Source organism: Bombus affinis, chromosome 10 (genome assembly GCF_024516045.1).
Source record: "Bombus affinis isolate iyBomAffi1 chromosome 10, iyBomAffi1.2, whole genome shotgun sequence".
Lineage (NCBI taxonomy): Eukaryota > Metazoa > Arthropoda > Insecta > Hymenoptera > Apidae > Bombus > Bombus affinis.
The window spans coordinates 7,038,034-7,058,274 of record NC_066353.1 but is presented as its reverse complement, the minus strand read 5'-3'; the positions used below and the strand labels follow the sequence as shown (position 1 = coordinate 7,058,274).

Sequence of the window (20,241 nt, the reverse complement as noted above, 5' to 3'; positions counted from 1 at the left end):
TTTCGTATGTTTTGATCGCCTCGTCTAATGCAAACATTTCATGTGTTTGTAATCTCTGCTCGAATCTATTGTAATAAATTTCGCCTTATTCATATACTGCATTATAAATGCTAAAGTTCATTTTTTTATTCTTGAATTTATTAGATTTTGTTTGTAGTTGACATTATTTTAACGTTGGTGAAATAATGTTTGAATAAAAATGATAAAAATAATTTTGGCACGGCACTGCAATACGCTAAATACAACATCGTACAATCATCGAATAGTTTCAGTTTGAACTGGCAACGTTTGCAAGCTCGTTCATTGATCGATTTTGGTGACTTTGGTTTTTGTATACGTAATCCCAGTTTTCTTCGCTCAATTTCGTGCCATGCTGTCGTTGTATAGAGCAATTATAATATGTATGTATGCAGGTTTACGTATCAAATACACGTATTTCATGATTTTCATGCTATAAGAGCCATAACTACCAGTATAACATAATGAATACACATAACTAAAAGTATTGCAACTAACAGTCAACATTACTGCCATTCATCCTTAAAGTGCCATTTAAATATGAAACATAGAAAGCGTAACTGTCAGTATAACAGGTAGTATAATGTAGTAAATATATGTCACTGTTAATATTCTATTCTAACAATCAGTACTACTACCACTCTCTCGCTTCAAAGTTTCGTTCTCAATAGAGATAAATGGAAATATAGCAATACAATTTACATGAAAATGTGGTATATTTAGTACTTGTAGTTGTCACGGTGTACGCTTATGCACGTCCAGAGAACCAACCGTCTTGTAGTTGCGATCATTGCAATAACGAAGTAAAAACTGATGTAAAGGAGGAAAATGAAAATGTATTATCGACGACGAAATTGTTATATAAAGAAGACAGCGATGGCGATGGCAATCGTACTATTTGCGCTCGAAGTCGCGATTTCAATGACCGTACCTTTCCAAGCGTTTGTCATATGTTATGTTACAATCGATGTCTCGTATTGCGACTTTCTACTGTCACAGTAAATGACACGAAGAAACATGTCGTGATCGCATATAGAAACAGTAAGTAATAATAATGAATCACTCAGTACGTAATTTGATCAATGTGTTTTATCGATCCATAGATTACTACAAACTGCGGGACGGTGAATGTTGAAGGGTTCCATGGAACTACGCTGTGACGTCATGACGTTAATTGGCAGTACCACGAGGTTAGTAAATTCTTCGCAATTTAGTAAGCATCGATATGTAAACAATTTTATACTTGAAATTACCATATGTATACTTCACATCCACATCCACGTTCAAATATATCTATTATTATTTGTATACTTTATAAATTAAAAGTAAAACGACGAAACATGTATTGCCTATGTTACGAGTGATTACCGGCAATGTAATATTGTAACTCGAATAGCAATGTTCTTTGATTATTGTACAATAAGTAACAAAAAAGTTGTACGTATACGAGATTATAGCGAATAATATGTTTTAGGTAAATGATATTTTTAACTGGCAATGACCAAAATATTTTATCCTTTCCTTTAAATATTTTGATATATAGAAGTTACCTGTTACACTTAGTAATTTTTATCCATAATATATGAGTACACTGTTATACAAGATAGTGTTAACACATGCACATTATACACCCATAAATATACATTAGTATTGACAAATATTTCATGTGAGCTTAATTTTGTATAATATAGATTAAAAATTATTCCATGTTGATAAACAAATGGTACATGGTTTTTTCACGTTTTACCAGTTCAACGATATTGCCTCGTCTCATTTATATACAGTAGTTTTTCCAAAGAAACAAAAATTAATGCGTAGATACACAGAGTGTTCCTTTTCAACCTATTATTGAAAATATTTCGAAAAATATATTATACATATAATAACGGAAAACATCTTATTCCCTTCAACATATTTTCTGAAATATTTATATATTATATTTTTATATATACTCTAACAGAAAATATTTATTACATTCAATGTATTATAAATTATTTAAAATATATAGATTGTACGTTACATATTTCTCAGAAAGAAATACAGCTTGTCTCAAAGGGTAGAACATAGTTCCTGAATCGGTCGCTATGGTGCGTTCTGAACGACCATCTATTCTCGCTTATGAAAACAAGCTGTAGCTATAGTAAATACCATGGAACGCAGCAAGAAAGCATACTTACCTGGCGTAGAGATTACCATGATCAAGAAGGTGGTTTCTCCAGGGTGAGGCTCTCCCATTGCACTACGGTTGAGCTGACCTCTGCGAATACCCCTAATGTGGGTATCTCGGACGTACAATTTTTGATAGTCGGGACTGCGTTCGCGCTATCCCGGATAATCAATTTTCAAAGTTAATAAATTTAGGTTTTCATGCAATTCCTTGCAATACTTCCTTGCAAATCAGACTTACGGAATGTAAGTGATCTCTCTCGATGCTGCATAACTTTAGTAAATATATAGTTAGAAATTGAATTGGAACGGAGAGACGGACTACTATTGAAAGGTAGTGCATTCTAACTGTATATAAATATTACTGTATATATAATAAAAAGTAGTCAAATTTCTATCGTGTACGCAAAATATACTCTTATCTTTAAAATTGCAGTTAATTCGTAGATAACTTTTAGGGAAATATTTACAAAATTAATTTAATAGTAAAATTAAATTAAGTACAATACGTTAACAACTAATGAATTAAAATATAGTTCAGAAAGTTCAAAGGTAACAATATTGGCAATGTATAAAAGCATGCTATATCACACATACAAACCATTAAATTCTTTTTAATTATTAAATATATATTTTCTTTGAATCTTTAGCATGCTTTATTTACCGTTTTCTTTCAGTCAAGTAGTATTATCATTATTTTTTTTTTGGCATATATGTATGTCCTACAATGTCATAAAATCTAAAATTACGACCTACGAATTAATTTGTTAATATGTATATAGAAATTTGTAATTTATATTAAACATAGAAATTTAAAGATATACAATCTAAAACAAAATCGAAATCTACAACCACATGTTGAGATTGTACGTAAAAATTGAGAATTATTATATATAGATGGTCCTATAGATGATTCCAAGTCGGATCAGCCTTTTAGTTCCAAAAATCGCCGTTATGCAGTGCTAGCTACGCGTACGGTTTCTCGCAGTTACGTTCGGACTCTATGAGCATAAGTAACTCGAGAAACGGGTCGAAAGCATACTTACCTGGCGTAGAGGTTACCGTGATCAAGAAGGCGGTTCCTCCAGGGTGAGGCTCTTCCATTGCACTACGGTTGAGCTGACCTCTGCGAATACCCCTAATGTGGGTATCTCGGACGTACAATTTTTGGTAGTCGGGACTGCGTTCGCGCTATCCCGGATAATATTATTGGAAAAAATATTCTTTTTTTACAGTTGGTAAAACTTTTCCTCTACATTGTAGAGCAAAAGTAGTAATTTTCTTTCATTCTTCTTTATTAGACTTCCTTTATTAAAGGTATATTCTGCATTGCGATACAAAATTAGGATGTAGAGTTCAAATTAATATTTGTAACCAACTTCAGTGAACGATATACCTTTACCAATAGAGAGACAAATTTAGAGAAGTGACGAATGATAGTTTGAGTCTTAATAGTTTAATAAAAGTTTAATTCTTTTTTCGTAAAGTAGCACGAATGTTCATTAGTTGTTACTACTTACTCTGTTAGTAATTTCTTTTTTTATTGCTTAACAACATTTATTTCACTTTAATCTGCTTCAACTTTCCTTAGTTACCATGCGTATAGACGTATTAGAAAGACGATAGACAAATACAAAGAAAACTATAAATGCTGGCTTTAGAAGAGGCAGCTCTGATGACCTTGGCTTTGATATATCTTGTCAAGGCCACTCTCCTGAGTAACCTCTAAAAGGTTTTAGCCGTCGTTCATAGGTTATTAAAAAGTTATTAATAAAAATCTGTCGTTGCTACTGCAGCGAATTCTACTTATAATTGTGCGTCCGTATTATAGGTGTATATTAGATTAATTCTGAACGAAACGTATTCAAACTCTGTTTTCTTGAAAAGCATGCATCCTTAAACGGAAGAGCTTTATTCCATATCCTTTACTTATTCTCGCACGTGGAATAACCACCTGCTGATTGTTTACTCATATCCGGTCGATGATTAATCAAGTTTAAATACTCGATAAATTTTCAAGCTCTATTTTCTTGAAAACTATGGCTGGGACAAAAAAAGGTATTCTATATTATCCTCTTACCTTTTTCTTATAAGGAATTGCCTCATGTTTGCCGATATCCTTGTGCTTGTATCGTGAATTATGTAGCCTTAAGCAACTTGGAGAAGCATATAAAATCATTTTCTATTTTACGATGGTTTAGTATTACAGCTAACCATCGGTAAGCTGGTGTTGCTTTGAAACGACACAAACAAAAAGGTTTTTTTTTACTGTAAAGATGGTTATTGTGAGAAACGAAGTTATTCCAGGATTAATTATTATTAATTATGAATATTTCTGACATGGATATCTCGTATAATGTACAATATTTGGATTTTATCATTAAGTCACATTTTAAATAAGCAATTTACATACATAAGATACGTAAGATCTTACAATATACATATTACTATAAGTTTTATTATTATTTAGTATAAGTAGTATTGTTCTGAAAATCGGTTAGCAATGAACTTAATGATCAACCTACGATCATACTGGATGTAGCTCTTTTGTTTATATGCATTTTTCGTTATACAATTGTTTATGACTGTTTTTGGTACTTTCTTGTGTGATTTTACAAGTCCACTATAATTTGTAACGAGCTTATACGTGAATGTTTTAATTTTCCTTTCCTTATTGAAGTAGTTGCTTTCCATTCCTTCTTACGAATATATATTTAATTCCTTTTGTTTCCAAGAAGCTGCTTTTTGTATTGTATTCTTATGATTCTTTGTTTTACGATTCTGTTAGAACTAGGATATTTTCTTTACATACGTAAGTAACTTGCGCGATATATAATATTTAAACGTCGTATACCATTGTAAGCAGGGTCTAATAACAAAACTATGAAATTGAAAGAAGAAATAATTAAGAACGTTCAATCGACTCAAACAACGAAGATTCTCCTTGCAAAAAATGTTTGTTATTTATTAAAAATAAAAGTAAAAATTTAAAAGAGTTTTTAAGCATAAGTCTGTGTGAATATCACAAATAATGGCTTCGTAACTCTATGTTCATAGTTCTGAAAAGTATAAATAGTAGGATCTATGTTTAAAATCGAATGTTTCAGTTATATGTTCTTAGCTTTTTATATTTCGTGTCTCGTAATCATTATCTCATTCAAACTACTTATCAGTCTAATAATGTTCTATAATTACTATGCCAATATACAAAATGATTAAATATTACCTTCGTGTCTCGTTTTCGTACACAACATCCGAACACGTGCATATGCCTAATAATGATTCCACATTCAAATGAACATTCTGAATGTTAATTCACGTATTTGTGCCAACAATAATAGCGAGCCAAATTATAGACAGTAGAGTACAGCTTCCAAGAAATTCATACTTGTAATGCGACATGCAGTCGAAGGAAATTAGTCGAAATAATTTTAAAAGTTTTCGGCTACTTGGAGAGCTCGAACGAAGTTCAGTTCGATTAAAAAAAGACGAATATATTATATTTTATTTATGAAGTAAGCATGCTGCATATTTTTAACGAAGTTGCGTTAATTTTATTGAAATTCATTTTTTCGTTTACATTACACGCAAAGGTCAAATGTTTTACAAGTATACAAATTATATAAAAATGTTTCGTTCGAACATTTAATTTCATAAATAAATGCCAATATTTTCATTTTCAAATAAATTCCGTATATGTATAATAAAAGTATTATAGCAATTTATAACAAATCTATTAACATATATTACACAAAGAAAGTTAATTAAATCTAATCTTCAAAGTAAAGTTGAATCTTGCTTGGTACTTGTCATCGATAATTGTTTCTTCAGATTATGTTAAAGATTACAAAGACAGTTGCTCGAGTCGTAAGGTCGAATTACACGTTAGTTCCAAATATCACCGTTACGTAGTGCTAGCTATGAACATAATTTCTCGCAGTTGGTAGTTACACCCTATGGGTTTAAGTAACTGGAAGAGCCGGAAGAAAGCATACTTACCTGGCGTAGAGGTTACCGTGATCAAAAAGGCGGTTCCTCCAGGGTGAGGCTCTTCCATTGCACTACGGTTGAGCTGACCTCTGCGAATACCCCTAATGTGGGTATCTCGGACGTACAATTTTTGATAGTCGGGACTGCGTTCGCGCTATCCCGGATAATTAATTTCTAAAAATAAATTTGTTTTAGTAGATTTCGTTCAACTTTATTGTTTATGCACTGCATAAGTTGCAAAGTAGTACTTTAGTCTTTTCGTAAAATATATTATGGTGCGTATATGTGGATGTTAGAAATAACATATAGAAATTGGTGTTAAAATTTAAGAAAATTCACCTTCGTATTATGTCGATTACGCATCCTCGTAAAAAAAAGTAATCACGTAAAATTATGTGCTCTTCGAAACCATTCAACTTTTATCTGAAAAATTTTTCGTTAAAATCATTATTTACGCAGTAATGGAAAAGTGACTTCAGTTGCGCGTCCCATTCTGTACATTATGATTCACAAAATGACAATCGTTTTTTATGATTTCTGAATTACGAGATATTATAGCTTTGACATATACGTGGAACCAAAATTTGGAAATTCCTTTTGCAGATTTTTTTCACATTGAAAATTTAAAGATAGCAATTTTTATAACAAGATCGTTCAATGCCAATGCGATTACAATATCCGAATAACCCCAAAGATATGATAATAAATCAACGAAAAGAATTAAGGATATGTATATAGACGTAGAATATCGTAAGTTCCAACTTGCTTATAAGGAAGAATTGGATTAATATGATCTGTCGTATAACAATTATCTAATCATGCACTTGTGATTAAACTGCGATGTAACCTGTAACAAGTATTTAGACTTCTCATTAGGAAGATAATTAGAAGGGGGTACGAAATGTAAGATCACAGTGTAAAGCACAGGTGGCAGTCTCTAGTTAAACGATATGGGAAGCACATGGCCCGTTTAAGCATCCGTGTGAGGGGCTGTCGGACGTTTCCGTATGTCGGCCGCTCGAAACGTGTTGGAAGTTAACAGGCCAGCTGGTCTGGTTTAGTGGTGGTTGATGCAGGTACGGTTTGGATAGCAGCACGAAGGAAAGGAATTAAACAGACGCAGAGTCCTCGCAAATTGAGTTGAACGGGTCCGGAATTTAAACATTCAAATTAGCCTATTTAGCAAGTCAAAGGGGCTAATGCGTGTTCGTTGATTTTGCATGCTCTCAGATTCTAATATTCAATCGATATTGCTGCATCTTTTCTTCATTTTCCACTTTTATTTTTTCCTCTCGTACCATGTAATTTCGGCGCAGAATTGCCGTTTCGCTCGTGTTTGCGACCCATTTCCTTTCGGATCATATACTAAAATAAATATAATATTGTTTCCATCGAATAGATTTCCCGAACGTTGGATGTTCGTTTAGTTCGAATCGAATTTTGGATCGAAATTTTTGGGATTATTTTAGACTTTATCTCTACTTTTACCTATAGTTTTCGTCGTTTATGTATTATTTTCATTAAAAAATGTTATCGCTATCACCTTTGCATTTAGTTTTACTTATTGCTAGAGATATATAAAGTTATATTTATTTAATTCTTCAAATATAGCTCTCGCGAACAGACGGCGAAACGAAAACTTTATTAAACCCGGTTGTTGATAATCAGCGATATTAAAATTTTAATCAACTCCACTTGAGCTTTTGTATTTATTTAAAAAAAAAAAAATGAAATATCGTCCTTTATTATCTGTTTTATGATTACGAATAATTAATACGAGTAATTATAGTTGAGTTTACGCTATATTCTTTCCTACGAACTAAATATTTCTATTTATATGGCAGGTTTGCTCATTGACACGTGTCGTATTTATCATTTCGTTATTTTGCTTGCGATCGGACGAAATGATATAAAGATATAAAATTAATTTTGAAATAGCACAATTCAGTTATGTTATTTGTATAATTGCACGTTGTTTTATGCATACATAAATAATTATTTCAATTAAACGGGTACTTTTTACGCCTTTCTTCTTCCGATTTCGAGGGGGAGGGTTATTAGTCAATTAATCTCCAAGATGAGAAATAAAATTGCGCCGAGGAGACCGCGGCTTGATAACGCGTGGCAAAATGCAAGGCTATTAAACTTTAGTATTTCTAGAATTCAGGAAGGGGTAGACCGCTCCAGGACGAGCGGAGCATCTCGATGCGATACGCTATGAACCGTTCGAAAGAAATGGCGCTATTAGCGGAATAAAGCATTTTCTTTAAAAGTTTCTTTCTATGGAATCATAATAACGGTCTAAGAAAAATTTCGTCAATTCAACGAATACCCATCGAGTCACTTTGTTACCGCTCTGTAGAAAACAATCGTAATGTAAACGACGAGATAATTTGATACTTGTCGAGTTTTAACAATTATCGATCGAATAATTCGACTTACGATCTTTTTAGGAATTACTGAACATTTCGAAAGAAAATGTGGTATGAATTAAGAAAGTTGGAAAATGTATTTTCGCGTGATTTTAATCTTTGTTATCGACAGGATACAGAAGAAGGTTTGATATTTCAATAGGCTTTTGTCTCTAAAAGAGATCAATTTAACGTAAAAAATCACTATTTTCGATCGCAACACGTAAGATATAAATTATAGTCGTTGTTCTTTAAACGTTCCATTATCCACGATATTGTCTATGACGACTTATGCAGCGTCATTAATATTAATTACAGAGGAACCAATTAAACGGTAAGGACGATTGAACGCATCGATCAAAATGATCGTTCGTATCTAATAATATTTGCACCGAATTAATACTGGTTTGATTATACGTTTTATGTATCTGCATGGCTATGTCAGCATGACTATACATAGCCATACAGTGTACTTATAAATATGTAAATAACTTCAAAGGGGATGTCACCGGTAGCTTCATACGAAGCCAATAAAACTATGTAGAGCAGGATCCAATAAAATCCGTACTTCTGAAACACACGTATGTCTGCTCTAGCTGGTTTCAAGTAGTAGTTACAAAATTTCCATAGTTGATCGGTGCCTTTGAGAAATCAAGAAATAAAGACGTCAGGCAGCAGTTTGAAGGAAAGAAAAGGGAACCGGTGAAACGTATCACGGTATATACGTTACTTGTATATTTACATACATGTCTGGTGCACTTCCTCGTCTTTCATACGAGTGTAAACGGTAACTTATTTGGGCGCTTGGATAGCTTATTCCGTCTATTCGATCTCTCGTTAATGCTATCGTTATCGGAGGCACGGCAGATGTTAATATTTAACGTCATAGTTAAGATAATAAATATTTCGCTCGCGAAAGTATCGAAAAAGGTAGACAAATTTTAAACGTACAGGTACATACGTCGTATATGCTTTGTACGTTTTGTACGGTCGCGTATAATTGCACAACGAAAAAAGTAAGTGGAAAGAAAAGAAGAACGTTTCTTCGCCCGAAACTTAGTTTTCGATAAAATCGTTTCGAGTTTGAAAATTTAGTCAAGTAAAAATAGTCGACTTTCTCGATACTTGCGTGATCTCTGCGACGTACTCGCGTAGACACGCTTGTACGTACTTGAACGGGCGTCGTTACAGTGAAATTTCAAAATCTTTTGTATAACACTCTCGTGAGCCATTGTAGATATAAATATGTATGTAACTTTAATCGAAAGTAATGGAAAAGTGCAAATATATGTATCTACTATTTCGATACATAGCTTGTATCTCTGTGAGGAAGAAGAAATAATATTCAATAAGAAAGATTAAGGAAAGTTATTTTCATTTTTCTTAGTGCTTGCTGGGTTATAATGTGTTAGTGCTTTTACCTAAAATATCGCAAAAGATGTAAATTCTCGCAATTCTAAAGACTGTTTTCACCTTTTTTGCTAGGTCGATGAGCCAATATTTTTCCCAGAATTATTTTCTATATACATATCATCGAAAGTGGCATCTATGGGCTCTACATTATTTCGTTAGTAGCGGAATACTATATATGATTCGAATAAGTAATAGATTTGTAGTGATTTTTAAATCTTATTTAATATTTATTATTCTATTCAAATTACTCGGTAATCAACTAGTTACCGGGTTATCGATTACGATACCGAAGCAAAAATTTTATTTGCAATTTACTCGTTGCGATAAAAATAGGAACGGAGGAATAGGTATTTGAGATGCAAAAGTATTTTTAAATTAAAATTTTATGTTTATAAGAAAAATAAAGGGAACGATAACTCGAATAATTATAGAACAACGATGGCGATATAAATTAATAATAAAATTCCAGATTCTTTTCTTTTCATTCCATACACTTATAGTCTTAAGATATTGGTTAGTGCTATTATAAAGCAAACCTTTGAAATATCTTCGATTCATAAATGGAATGTGTGGCTCGTGGTCTATCGTATCGCATTTCTTCGATAGTTTCCTGAGACGAATAATGCAAGGTAATGGAAATAAATTCGATATCATTCGTTCACTTATAGACTTTTTATGTGTATAGATGGTATAATAAATCATTTCAAATAATCTTTACGTAGCTACTTCTCTTCAATCCCTTGTGCAAAATGTTAAAAAATAAAATCATGTTTAAATCATGTTTCTTTCAATAACGTGTAATTGTAGCGAAATAATATAATTTAAATATAGAAAAAGAGGAGAGACATATTCTTTGAAACGTATCGATAGAAGAAATCCAAGAGAAAATAATACAAGGTAAAAAATTGTCATTAATATCGATGAAACGTCGTCTTAAGATATCAAATTTTGTTTCACCCATCGTAAGCGTTACTCGTTGTTAGCGTGTTTTTTTTTATTTAAATGTAAAATTACAGAGCGAAGTACGAACGTTATTAAATATTTATACTCTATTCTCTTTTATAAACTCGTAATGTCATTCTTAACGTTCTGTATAACATTATTCGTATTATCTTCTCTCGTGGAAACGCATTTAGTTTCTATATTCAAAAAGCAAATGCGGTTATAACGAAAATTAACTGTAAGTTCTATTAACGGAGGTTCCACTCGTCGGTATATTCATATTCGTGATTAAAGCATCGGCGTGTTCTTCAAAGCGATCCCTCTATTATCGGATGGTCTGACTTACGATAACGATTATTCAGCCAAAACAAAACTCACACACGACCGTATTACCGCCGTAGCAATTACTTTTCCACCGCTTTAAACGCAGTGCAACTAATCAGAATTTGTCAAATAATATTTGCGCGCGCGGCATCGCCACGGATTCATAACGAGCAACGTGAAAATATAGGAAGGGAAAACAGTGACCTGTTTTTCGGTCTATCGAGACTCGAATAATATTACTCGTGCAGGCACGATCGTCGGAGAGCGCCGGAGGAACTGGGTAAAATGTAGCCGTTTCCAGTCGTGTCGGAGGGAGTTACGAAATTGTAATTCCGTAGCTTTCAAGTGGTCGTTCTGCGGCGATCGTTATCGATTCGATTATTCGACGGCTGTTTTCACCGTGTTATCGGCACGAGGCAGGGCGCGAAACTCGGGGATGAAACGCGAAAAACAAGTTAGGTGGCTGGTAGCTCACGGAAGGGGACATCTCTTCCCCGCACGCCGGCGCCGTTTCTCCAAAGGATTTTGAGTAAACAAGACCAGCCAAACGAAACTCGCCTGGCGTTGTTCGTTCTTACTCTCGTCGCTTACATATCGCATTTTCCCTATGCTACCCCTCTGAAGGGGCGAGCTATCGTTCGTCCGACTCGTCCGTCGACCAACTAAGAGCGCGTAATAATTCTGGCAGAATCGTTTCCGACTGATGCTGAATGATCGCTCGACCGTTTTTACTCCTCGTTGTTCCGATAACACCACCGTCTCCGCCATCGTCGCCTAACCCTCCTCCTATTATGGAAGGATTGCTGCAAACAAACGACTCGAACGTATGACTTTGTCCCACGCTGCATTTTTATTATCAACGATATGTATATTGTACATGTGAGTATTTTATATATACGGGACAAGTTTGTTATACTTTCGATAGTTAGAAAAACGATTATATACGTACAATGTATACAATGTATACCTTGCACCAATACACAAATACGCGTGTAAAATTGCACGCCCAAAGTTGTTATTTAACGCGCTGCGATTTCCTTTAGCGCGATCAAATGAAATTTCTGCAAATCAAGAGTATCGAGTTTCAAAGTCTTTTCGATTTCTTTTGAATGGAAACTCTTTGAGATTACTTTAATTTCCGTTCTTATACAAGTAGCGCGGTATGCAGCATCGGAATGTAATTTACTTTTTCAATACGTAAAATTTACGAAAGGTTTAGAAATACGTACACGGAATGCGCGCAATACCTATACCTTTAAGTTTTGGAATTCGAACGATGTGCCGTTTTAACGGATCTTAGTAACTTAGGTTTTTGTTTTTTCGTCGTATTTTCACAAAGTATACGTTACATTCCATTTCAATATTAAGCAGCGTATCGTAGTAGCTTAAAAATACGTCGTTGCATACGGTCGAAAAAAAAAAAAAAAAAAAAAAAAATAAATGCGACAGGCAGTGGAAATAATTTGCCAATGAAGTTTCGTTAAAGCGAACTTCGTCTGTCTACACAGCGAGGTAAATATTAATTTCAATCATTTACGAACTAATCTATGTACTATACATAGTAGAATACATAGTAAACAAACACTAGGTCGATCGAACTTTATCGTTATCTACTTCCATTATCTATTCCAGTTATTTTTGTCTCTGACCGCATACATATACGGTATACGTATAAATCCAATATATAAAATGAATATTTTACCGATACGATAAATATTATTAACAGCTATATAATATGAATTTGGTAACGATATACGACGCGATATATTTTGTTTTCTTATAATTGATTTGTATCGTTTATATGTATATCGGCCGAGTTCGATAAAATCAAACAATACATGTTACGTTAATTCGTTAATTTCTAAAAAAAGAAATGCAATTTACGTTAAAAGAAGAAAAAGATCTGTTCTATGGCCAATAGTTTCTATGACATTAGCTTTTCTACCTTACGGAAACCTGTCCATTTGTTGACACGTGTTATTACTAAAAATAATCCGATGAGAAACATGCAGCTCGAATGATAACCGTAATGATATAGAGTCATGAGAAAAGTTAGCGTTCGACGTTACTGCTTTATTCTTCCGCGCTCTTTCTTCCATTGTGTGGTTATGCAATCAGGGGCAATAAAGACGCAACTATTTGAAGGAATCATGATTGCCAATTGCCATGGCAAGCTCTAAGGGTACAACGTTAATGTTCGTTTTCCATGAACCAAATAACTCTCGCTTGGAAAGGGGACTGATTGACATAGCGGCTCGTAGCACGAGAGTTACTCCGACAAATCGTAGAAAGCATACGGACGAAAGTATCGTAGAGCGGAAGCTTGCCATTGCGTGCATTTGCACGGACTCCTAGCGTTGGTAACTTCCGTTGTTATTGGCCTGATCATACTCGTGGAAAGAACCTTTCGAGGGAACGATATCGCTTACAATTATGTCTGTAATCACAGTGTCGTTATAAGCTCTTGACACTCGATAAATTCGCTCTTTTAAATATACAACGGATTACGAAAGTATTCCAGAACTTATAGAATATACAAGTTTATACGATATACTATCGGTTAAAGTCGAAGTATTTTTTACACCAGTAAGGAGTATCAACGTAAAGATGTTGTTATAAAGCGGTAAAACACACTTCTGTAGTAGGGTCGATGCCCGTAATAACGCACGAGGAAGCAGAAGGCAAACGCGTTGACATCGTTCGATGATCGCATCGTAAGAACTGTAAGGTTCATCGGCGAAGCAGTAGAAAGGAACAATTTCATAATATCCCCTTTATGACGCGATAAATCATCGGTAGTGATGTCTCGCGAAGTCATTAAAGTTTGATCTCCGCTACATCTTGACACCTTACAGAGCAGCTTTTTTACCGCACACAGAATATGACATCTACAGGTACGATAAAATCTTATCGATTCGTGACATATCATCGAGTAATTTATAACGTATTTGTAGAAATAGTGAAATTGATCTTTGCTCGATTAATTACCTATCTGTATATTCGATTAAACGATATTCCATTAATTCATATACATCTTTAGTCTTATTTCTGAATTTTTATTTTATTCGATATCAAACAAATATATTTATTGTCTTTATTACCCGCCTTTCTTGATATTTATTTATGCCGCAGGAGCTACGTCTTTGCGATTATTAATAATTATCTTTGCGCATGGGTTGTTTGCAATTTATTATCTATTAAAGAGCGTCGAATTCCTGAGAACCTGTATATCTTGTGGTGATTTGCAACGATTAAACTTTCTCTTTCTTCAAATTTTCTCTTTCGCTTAAAACTATTTTCTGTTGTGTAATCTATCATTACGATGTCGTGTATAGTAGTTGGAAAAGCTGTCGAGGATGAGGCGTTTGATCGTTATTAGACAGTTACATGTATTGTACGTTGGATAGTTTAGCTTACTTAGAGATTAAGTGAAAGTGTATTAGTCTAGTGCGACCGATCTTAAGTCTACTTAATACTACTTGTTACCAAGTTTAATCATAGTTTTACTCTTGCTTGGTATTTATTGTTACATATACCGCGGTTACATATACTATGGTATATATAATAGATGATGATATAAGATGAATAAGAGATCGAGGGCAAGGGTGGACCGAGCCACATTTTTTCTGCGAATGTCGGTTTATTCGTTCATTTCAACGATGTGTATTAATTATAGAAAAGTAGCGATTTAATCTGGAAAAGGCATTTTTTCCAAATTGAATCCAGATATGTGCTTATGTAACGCGACGAAATTGGTTGTTGCGTCGAATACTTTCTGCTCATACTTGTTTTAAACAAGGAATTAATAGTCTGTTTATGAAGATTCAAATCACTTAAATAAAACAAAGTTGCTAGTTTCTCGAGTATCGAGGTTACTCTTTTGCCCAATCGCTCGGATAATGTCTCGCGTTCGTCGATATTTAAACGTTTAATATTTACTAATATTTATTCGAATATTTTTACTTAAAAAGTTACAATACTATGTTGTTGTTTGATTTATTGAAGATTAATTTGCTTTGCTAATTTTGCAAATTTTTGATAGAAAGTATAAGAAAAAGCACGTGGGCAGCATAGTTTAGGTATCGAAATCATTAGCTCGGTCGTACAGTAGTTTCGTGAGTCCTTTTACTTCCGTATGGTGGTTCAGGGTGGCACGCTATAACCTTTGAACGATTTCTATCGCGTGGCACCATCGTTCGCTATCTTTATCAAGAATTTCGATCGTCCCTAATCGACCGATTATTTCGCGTCACTTCAATTTTTCGCAATAAACCACTATCGGGATTCTGGAGTCAAAGGTCGCGTACCGATATAACGTGTACCAATTTGTTGAATCATTAAGATTTAAAAAAGTTTATGCAATCCCCATATATTTCATATATAAATATAAATCGTTCGCACCGTTTCATCCGTATTCGTATCTTTTCATTGATTTCATACTTTTGTTGTTGGTTTGGCAATCTTTTTTTGCAATTAACTTTTTACATTCAATCGCACCAATCATCGTATTCTTTTATTTTTTTAATCCTCGATCAACATCCGATGAACCTTGTTTTGCTAATATAGACCATGGCGAGGAAATGAATGTGTAAAAGATAAATAATTTTACGAAAGGAGATTACGGTTGTTGATGAGAGTTACACATTAATATAGTTTGGCATGCTCTGCGATAAATGATTGCTACTGATGTAAGAAAAGATATCCGATATAAAGGTTACTAATATTCACGTACACTGACAAGTAGCAATTTTAACTGTAACTTTACATCGATAATATAGTATTATATATAGCGTATAGGGGATAGTCTAAACTGGAAGCGTGGAAAATACAAATTTTTAGGCTTTATAAAAAGGAAAAAAAAATAACAAATAATTTATATTTAACCCCTTAAATGCCCAAGTCCGTACGTGTGAAATTATTCCCATATAGCTATAATATTAATTTCGGGTAGATACAGACGATCTATTCCTGCGTGTATATATAGATTTGCGGTATATCTCTCAAGATTGTTATTTTCTTTCTTTGATCGCTTATTATCTCTAACGAGCATTTGCCATGACAAAGAGGGACAGTTACGATTGCATGTCACGTGAAAATCTTCTTCGCCTTTAGCGAAGTTAAATTCTCACCTAACTTGGTCGAAGCTAATCACCGGCAAACCAGGAACGTGCGTGGTTAACCACAATTGCTCGCGACGTGTGACAATTGACAACAATCTCTTCATTGATATGTGTAGCATATTCAACAGAAAAGGATTGCCAGAATTTGAAACAGGAAAGTGCATGCATTTTATTTAATTTATTAGATTGTCGCATCGGATACAATTTTCACATTTCCTTCGTGTGTGCTAGGTTTTCTTTGTCTTTTAAATTATTCCAGAGAACGTTGCAAGGTTTTCAATTATTCAAATTCATTTAACGGTCGAACGAAGATTTTAGATAAAAGAAATGAAATTTTCAGACAAGAGTACGTAGTATATATGATTCGTTTTATTAACCCTTTGAGAAGAATAGAATTTTATTTTCATTTTCGATGCTTCAAATTATTTTAATTAAGAGTACTATTGGAATACAATGCCAATAAATCTTCGTAAGCTGAACGTACACGAAGTAGCTAAAAGCTTAAGATTAATCTCAATAGAAATCCTCATTTTTAATTAATTTTTCGAAATTAAATATCGAATCGTTGCAGTAAATTTTGTTACGAATCTCGATTTTTTACACTGCAATTTCCCTGTTGCTTGAGTGAACGGAAAGAATTTTTGTATTATAAACGAAAAAGCGAAAAAACTGAATCTACGTACAAAGAGAAAACTGAAGCCCGTCATTTTCGAAGGTTTTACTGGTTCTAATGAAAAGTTCAGCGGAGATTAGAAATTTTTATGTAAATATAAAGTCGTGGGTTGTGGCTGAAAGATGTTGATGAGCAGGAGGAGTGGTTTCTATTTGCGACGGTGTGTGTCGTTTAAAGATACGAACGCTATTAAAGGAAGCTAGCAACTGCTGACACGGTGTCACGACATTTGAATATATCCGAACACAGTCGTTTACATAGGTCGGAGTTGTTCGTTCGTAATCCAAATACATATCAAGTAAATATATATAATGAGACTCTACACCCTACAGAAAATGTCGAAGCAAATGACAAACTGCGTAGTCGGGCATAGGCGTGCACGTGGGTAAAACTCCCTTTGATCATAGTACTACCATGTGAAAAGGGGGATGCGTCGTTGTTGTTAGCGAAGATTAGCAGTTCATACTTTCCATTTCGTATCAAGCTCGTGCAATTATTTGCTCGGCGAGGGTTGCATTCTTTAATTCGGATTGAGTGTCGCAGATACTCAGGTTATCGCGAAGAAAATAATAATTATATTAAATTGGATCGAAGATGATCGAATTTTAACTTTGCTTCGACGACACGTCTTTAATCGACGTTCGCTTGTACGTTTAGTCTTGCTAATTGAAATTGGGCGGGAAATAAAAATTGACGTATCTTGTTATTTTTGATCTACTTTCGAGACCCGCATGAAACATATTTACAATGCTACGTGCCTCAGAGATACATATTTCGGCTATTCGGTTTTATTTCGTTGTAATACCACGATATTTGTTTCTAGATCTCGACTTAAAATAAAAATTGTAATAATCGCAAAGGAAATTAACTTCCAATATTTTAGTACATCGGTAAAGAAACGATATTCAACGAATGTAACGATATCGTTTATAACACAAAACTTATCAAGTATAAGAGAAGAATAAGCGAAAAAAATAGTAATTGTAATATATTGAAAACACTGTAAAATACTGAAAGTAAAATAGAAATTATCCATTTCCATTATTATTAAAACTAGATGTGTCCAACCACTTTATTAATGCTAGATACTTTGTTCGTCGCTCACATCACGCTCTGTTAGTCCTGACATCGTGCAAAATTACGCTAATTAGAAATAGTGGAAGTATAACAGTGGAAAGAACGGGGATGTTCCTTGTTTCGTTCCAGTAGTGGGTAGACATTTCCCGTATTTTTTTTTTAACCAGTATATCGCAAGTTTTTAACGTTAATCGATGCAGACACGTTTGCTTTGTAACTTTTTCCAATTCGACAGTTCTGTAGTTTTAGTTGCTTTCGATAAAATGGGCTATACGAGGTAAAACCACTAAAAATGGATACTCCTTTTTCTTCCTATTCGTATCAGCTCTAGAATTGCTTTTGTTACATTTGGACTTTATATTGGCTTAAAAACGGTTTCAACGTCGATTCTCTATTTTAAAATTTGACGATTTTACCATAATTTCAATCGCTATGTAGATGCCAAGGCCGACAATTGTTTCATAAAAGTCTGTTTGTACAGAATGAGTTCTAGTTCTTAGCGGGAAAGAATATGTAAATAAAGATAGAATACAGTAATGGTTATTTTTACCATTTATTTCTCTTTCTAAATGCAAGTTTCAAACCGAACGGAGATGTATTTTTTCTTTTTTCATTACCAACTTTAACCAGTTCTAACTAAACTTTTCGATTAAGGAGCTTCGAGTGTGTTTTATAGTCAAATAATCGAATTATGAAATTCATATTTATTACATACTATTCTTATTTACAGCATAAAAAGAAAAGAAATTCTTTAAGAGCCGAATTCGGAGAAACTACCCTATCTGCAGAAAGTTGTGTCCAATTGTAAAAAGATCGCTATAGAGAGAATGTGAAAAGATTACGAGTCTTCAATTATGATATTAAATTGATATCGGAAAGTACGCGATATAATTTTATTAATTCCAGCATAGATGCCAACTAAGTATACGTATACATCGTTGTGTATCAGAGAATAATCTGAAAGTAAATCTCTACCAACGCGCGTGGTTAGTTACAGCAACGTAGTGAATGGGCTCGTTGCCAGGATTCCCTTTATCAGTGTTGGGCCCATCGGAGAAGGATAAAATGTTAAGTAACGAGGTCAAGCAACTTGTACTTTTTATTTAATTACTATATGCGAATCAAATTTTGACACGTTATGCGTGATTTCAAAGTTTTATTGAAATTGATATTTCGACGATATTAAGCGTCACGATGGAAATGGGAATGTTTAAATAAACATAAATTCAAGCATTCCACAAGTATCGTATAAATTGATTTTGTCGAACTAACTGTCGCTATTTTCGAAAAAATATTCTTTTGGTTTGCTGGGTAATATGGAATTGACGAAATTACTAAAGGTGAAATTTATTTTCCAAATTTTATCGTTTGAAATTTTTCAGTTTTCAGTTTACAGAGCGCAAATTTTCTACCATAGATATACGTATATTTTGGGAAAAAAGATTAAATAAAATATCGTTTTTCTAATAACAGACATATCAATCGTATATAGATTATCCATTTTATAAGAAGAAATATTCATTTCATTTATTTTTCATTTTTTAAGCTTGGTATTCTTCCGTACAGTAATGATTTTTTTAAGTAAACTGTCGTGTTTTATTCATTATTTACACGAACATTTTTCAAGTAATTTGCACAGAAAAAACAGACAGAAAGTCACGCGCAATTAATAGGATATCTATTAAATTGCAAATTAAGTTGAGTGAATAAATAATATGTTAAAACAAAGTTTGAAAGATGGAAATTTTTAATTTGCTCCGCAATATTATATTTTTCGATAGATTTTCAAATAATCAATGTTTCTCAATAACACCTGCTTTATCAAATAAGATTAAAATGCGTCGCTTGTATAATTAATCTTTTTATTAATTTCGTTTAATCGTAGATACATAGTAATTAATTAATCGTAGATAGGTAGAGGAAGTATTTTTATTATTTCATATTTTATAAATCGCAATATGGTATGGTCACAAAGCCGGAGAATTTTAGCTTACGAATATGAGTCGCGTTAATTAAAGCAATATCTTTAATACGATTAAATACAACGTGGTTTCTACGCAACGTATTGCATAATTATTTTTGTATATTTCGCTTCAATTAGCAATTT

At 33.4% G+C, this 20,241-nt stretch overlaps 1 protein-coding gene and 3 non-coding genes across 4 annotated transcripts; all 4 read left to right on the top strand.

Annotated features, from left to right (window-relative positions):
• The first annotated feature begins 227 nt into the window (after nucleotides 1–227).
• Nucleotides 228–2,353, top strand: LOC126921023 (uncharacterized). Its single transcript, XM_050732164.1, has 3 exons — nucleotides 228–401; nucleotides 742–1,059; nucleotides 1,122–2,353. Exons 1-3 carry the CDS (start codon nucleotides 371–373, stop codon nucleotides 1,151–1,153), a joined length of 381 nt encoding a protein of 126 aa, XP_050588121.1. The 5' UTR covers nucleotides 228–370; the 3' UTR covers nucleotides 1,154–2,353.
• On the top strand, nucleotides 2,188–2,349 carry LOC126921587 (U1 spliceosomal RNA). The gene has a single exon (XR_007712467.1). It is a non-coding gene; the product is annotated as a U1 spliceosomal RNA (small nuclear RNA).
• Nucleotides 2,354–3,222: 869 nt separating the features above from the next.
• Nucleotides 3,223–3,384, top strand: LOC126921583 (U1 spliceosomal RNA). Its single transcript, XR_007712463.1, has one exon. It is a non-coding gene; the product is annotated as a U1 spliceosomal RNA (small nuclear RNA).
• A 2,791-nt stretch (nucleotides 3,385–6,175) lies between these two features.
• LOC126921586 (U1 spliceosomal RNA) lies at nucleotides 6,176–6,337 on the top strand. Its single transcript, XR_007712466.1, has one exon. It is a non-coding gene; the product is annotated as a U1 spliceosomal RNA (small nuclear RNA).
• The last annotated feature ends 13,904 nt before the right edge of the window (nucleotides 6,338–20,241 follow it).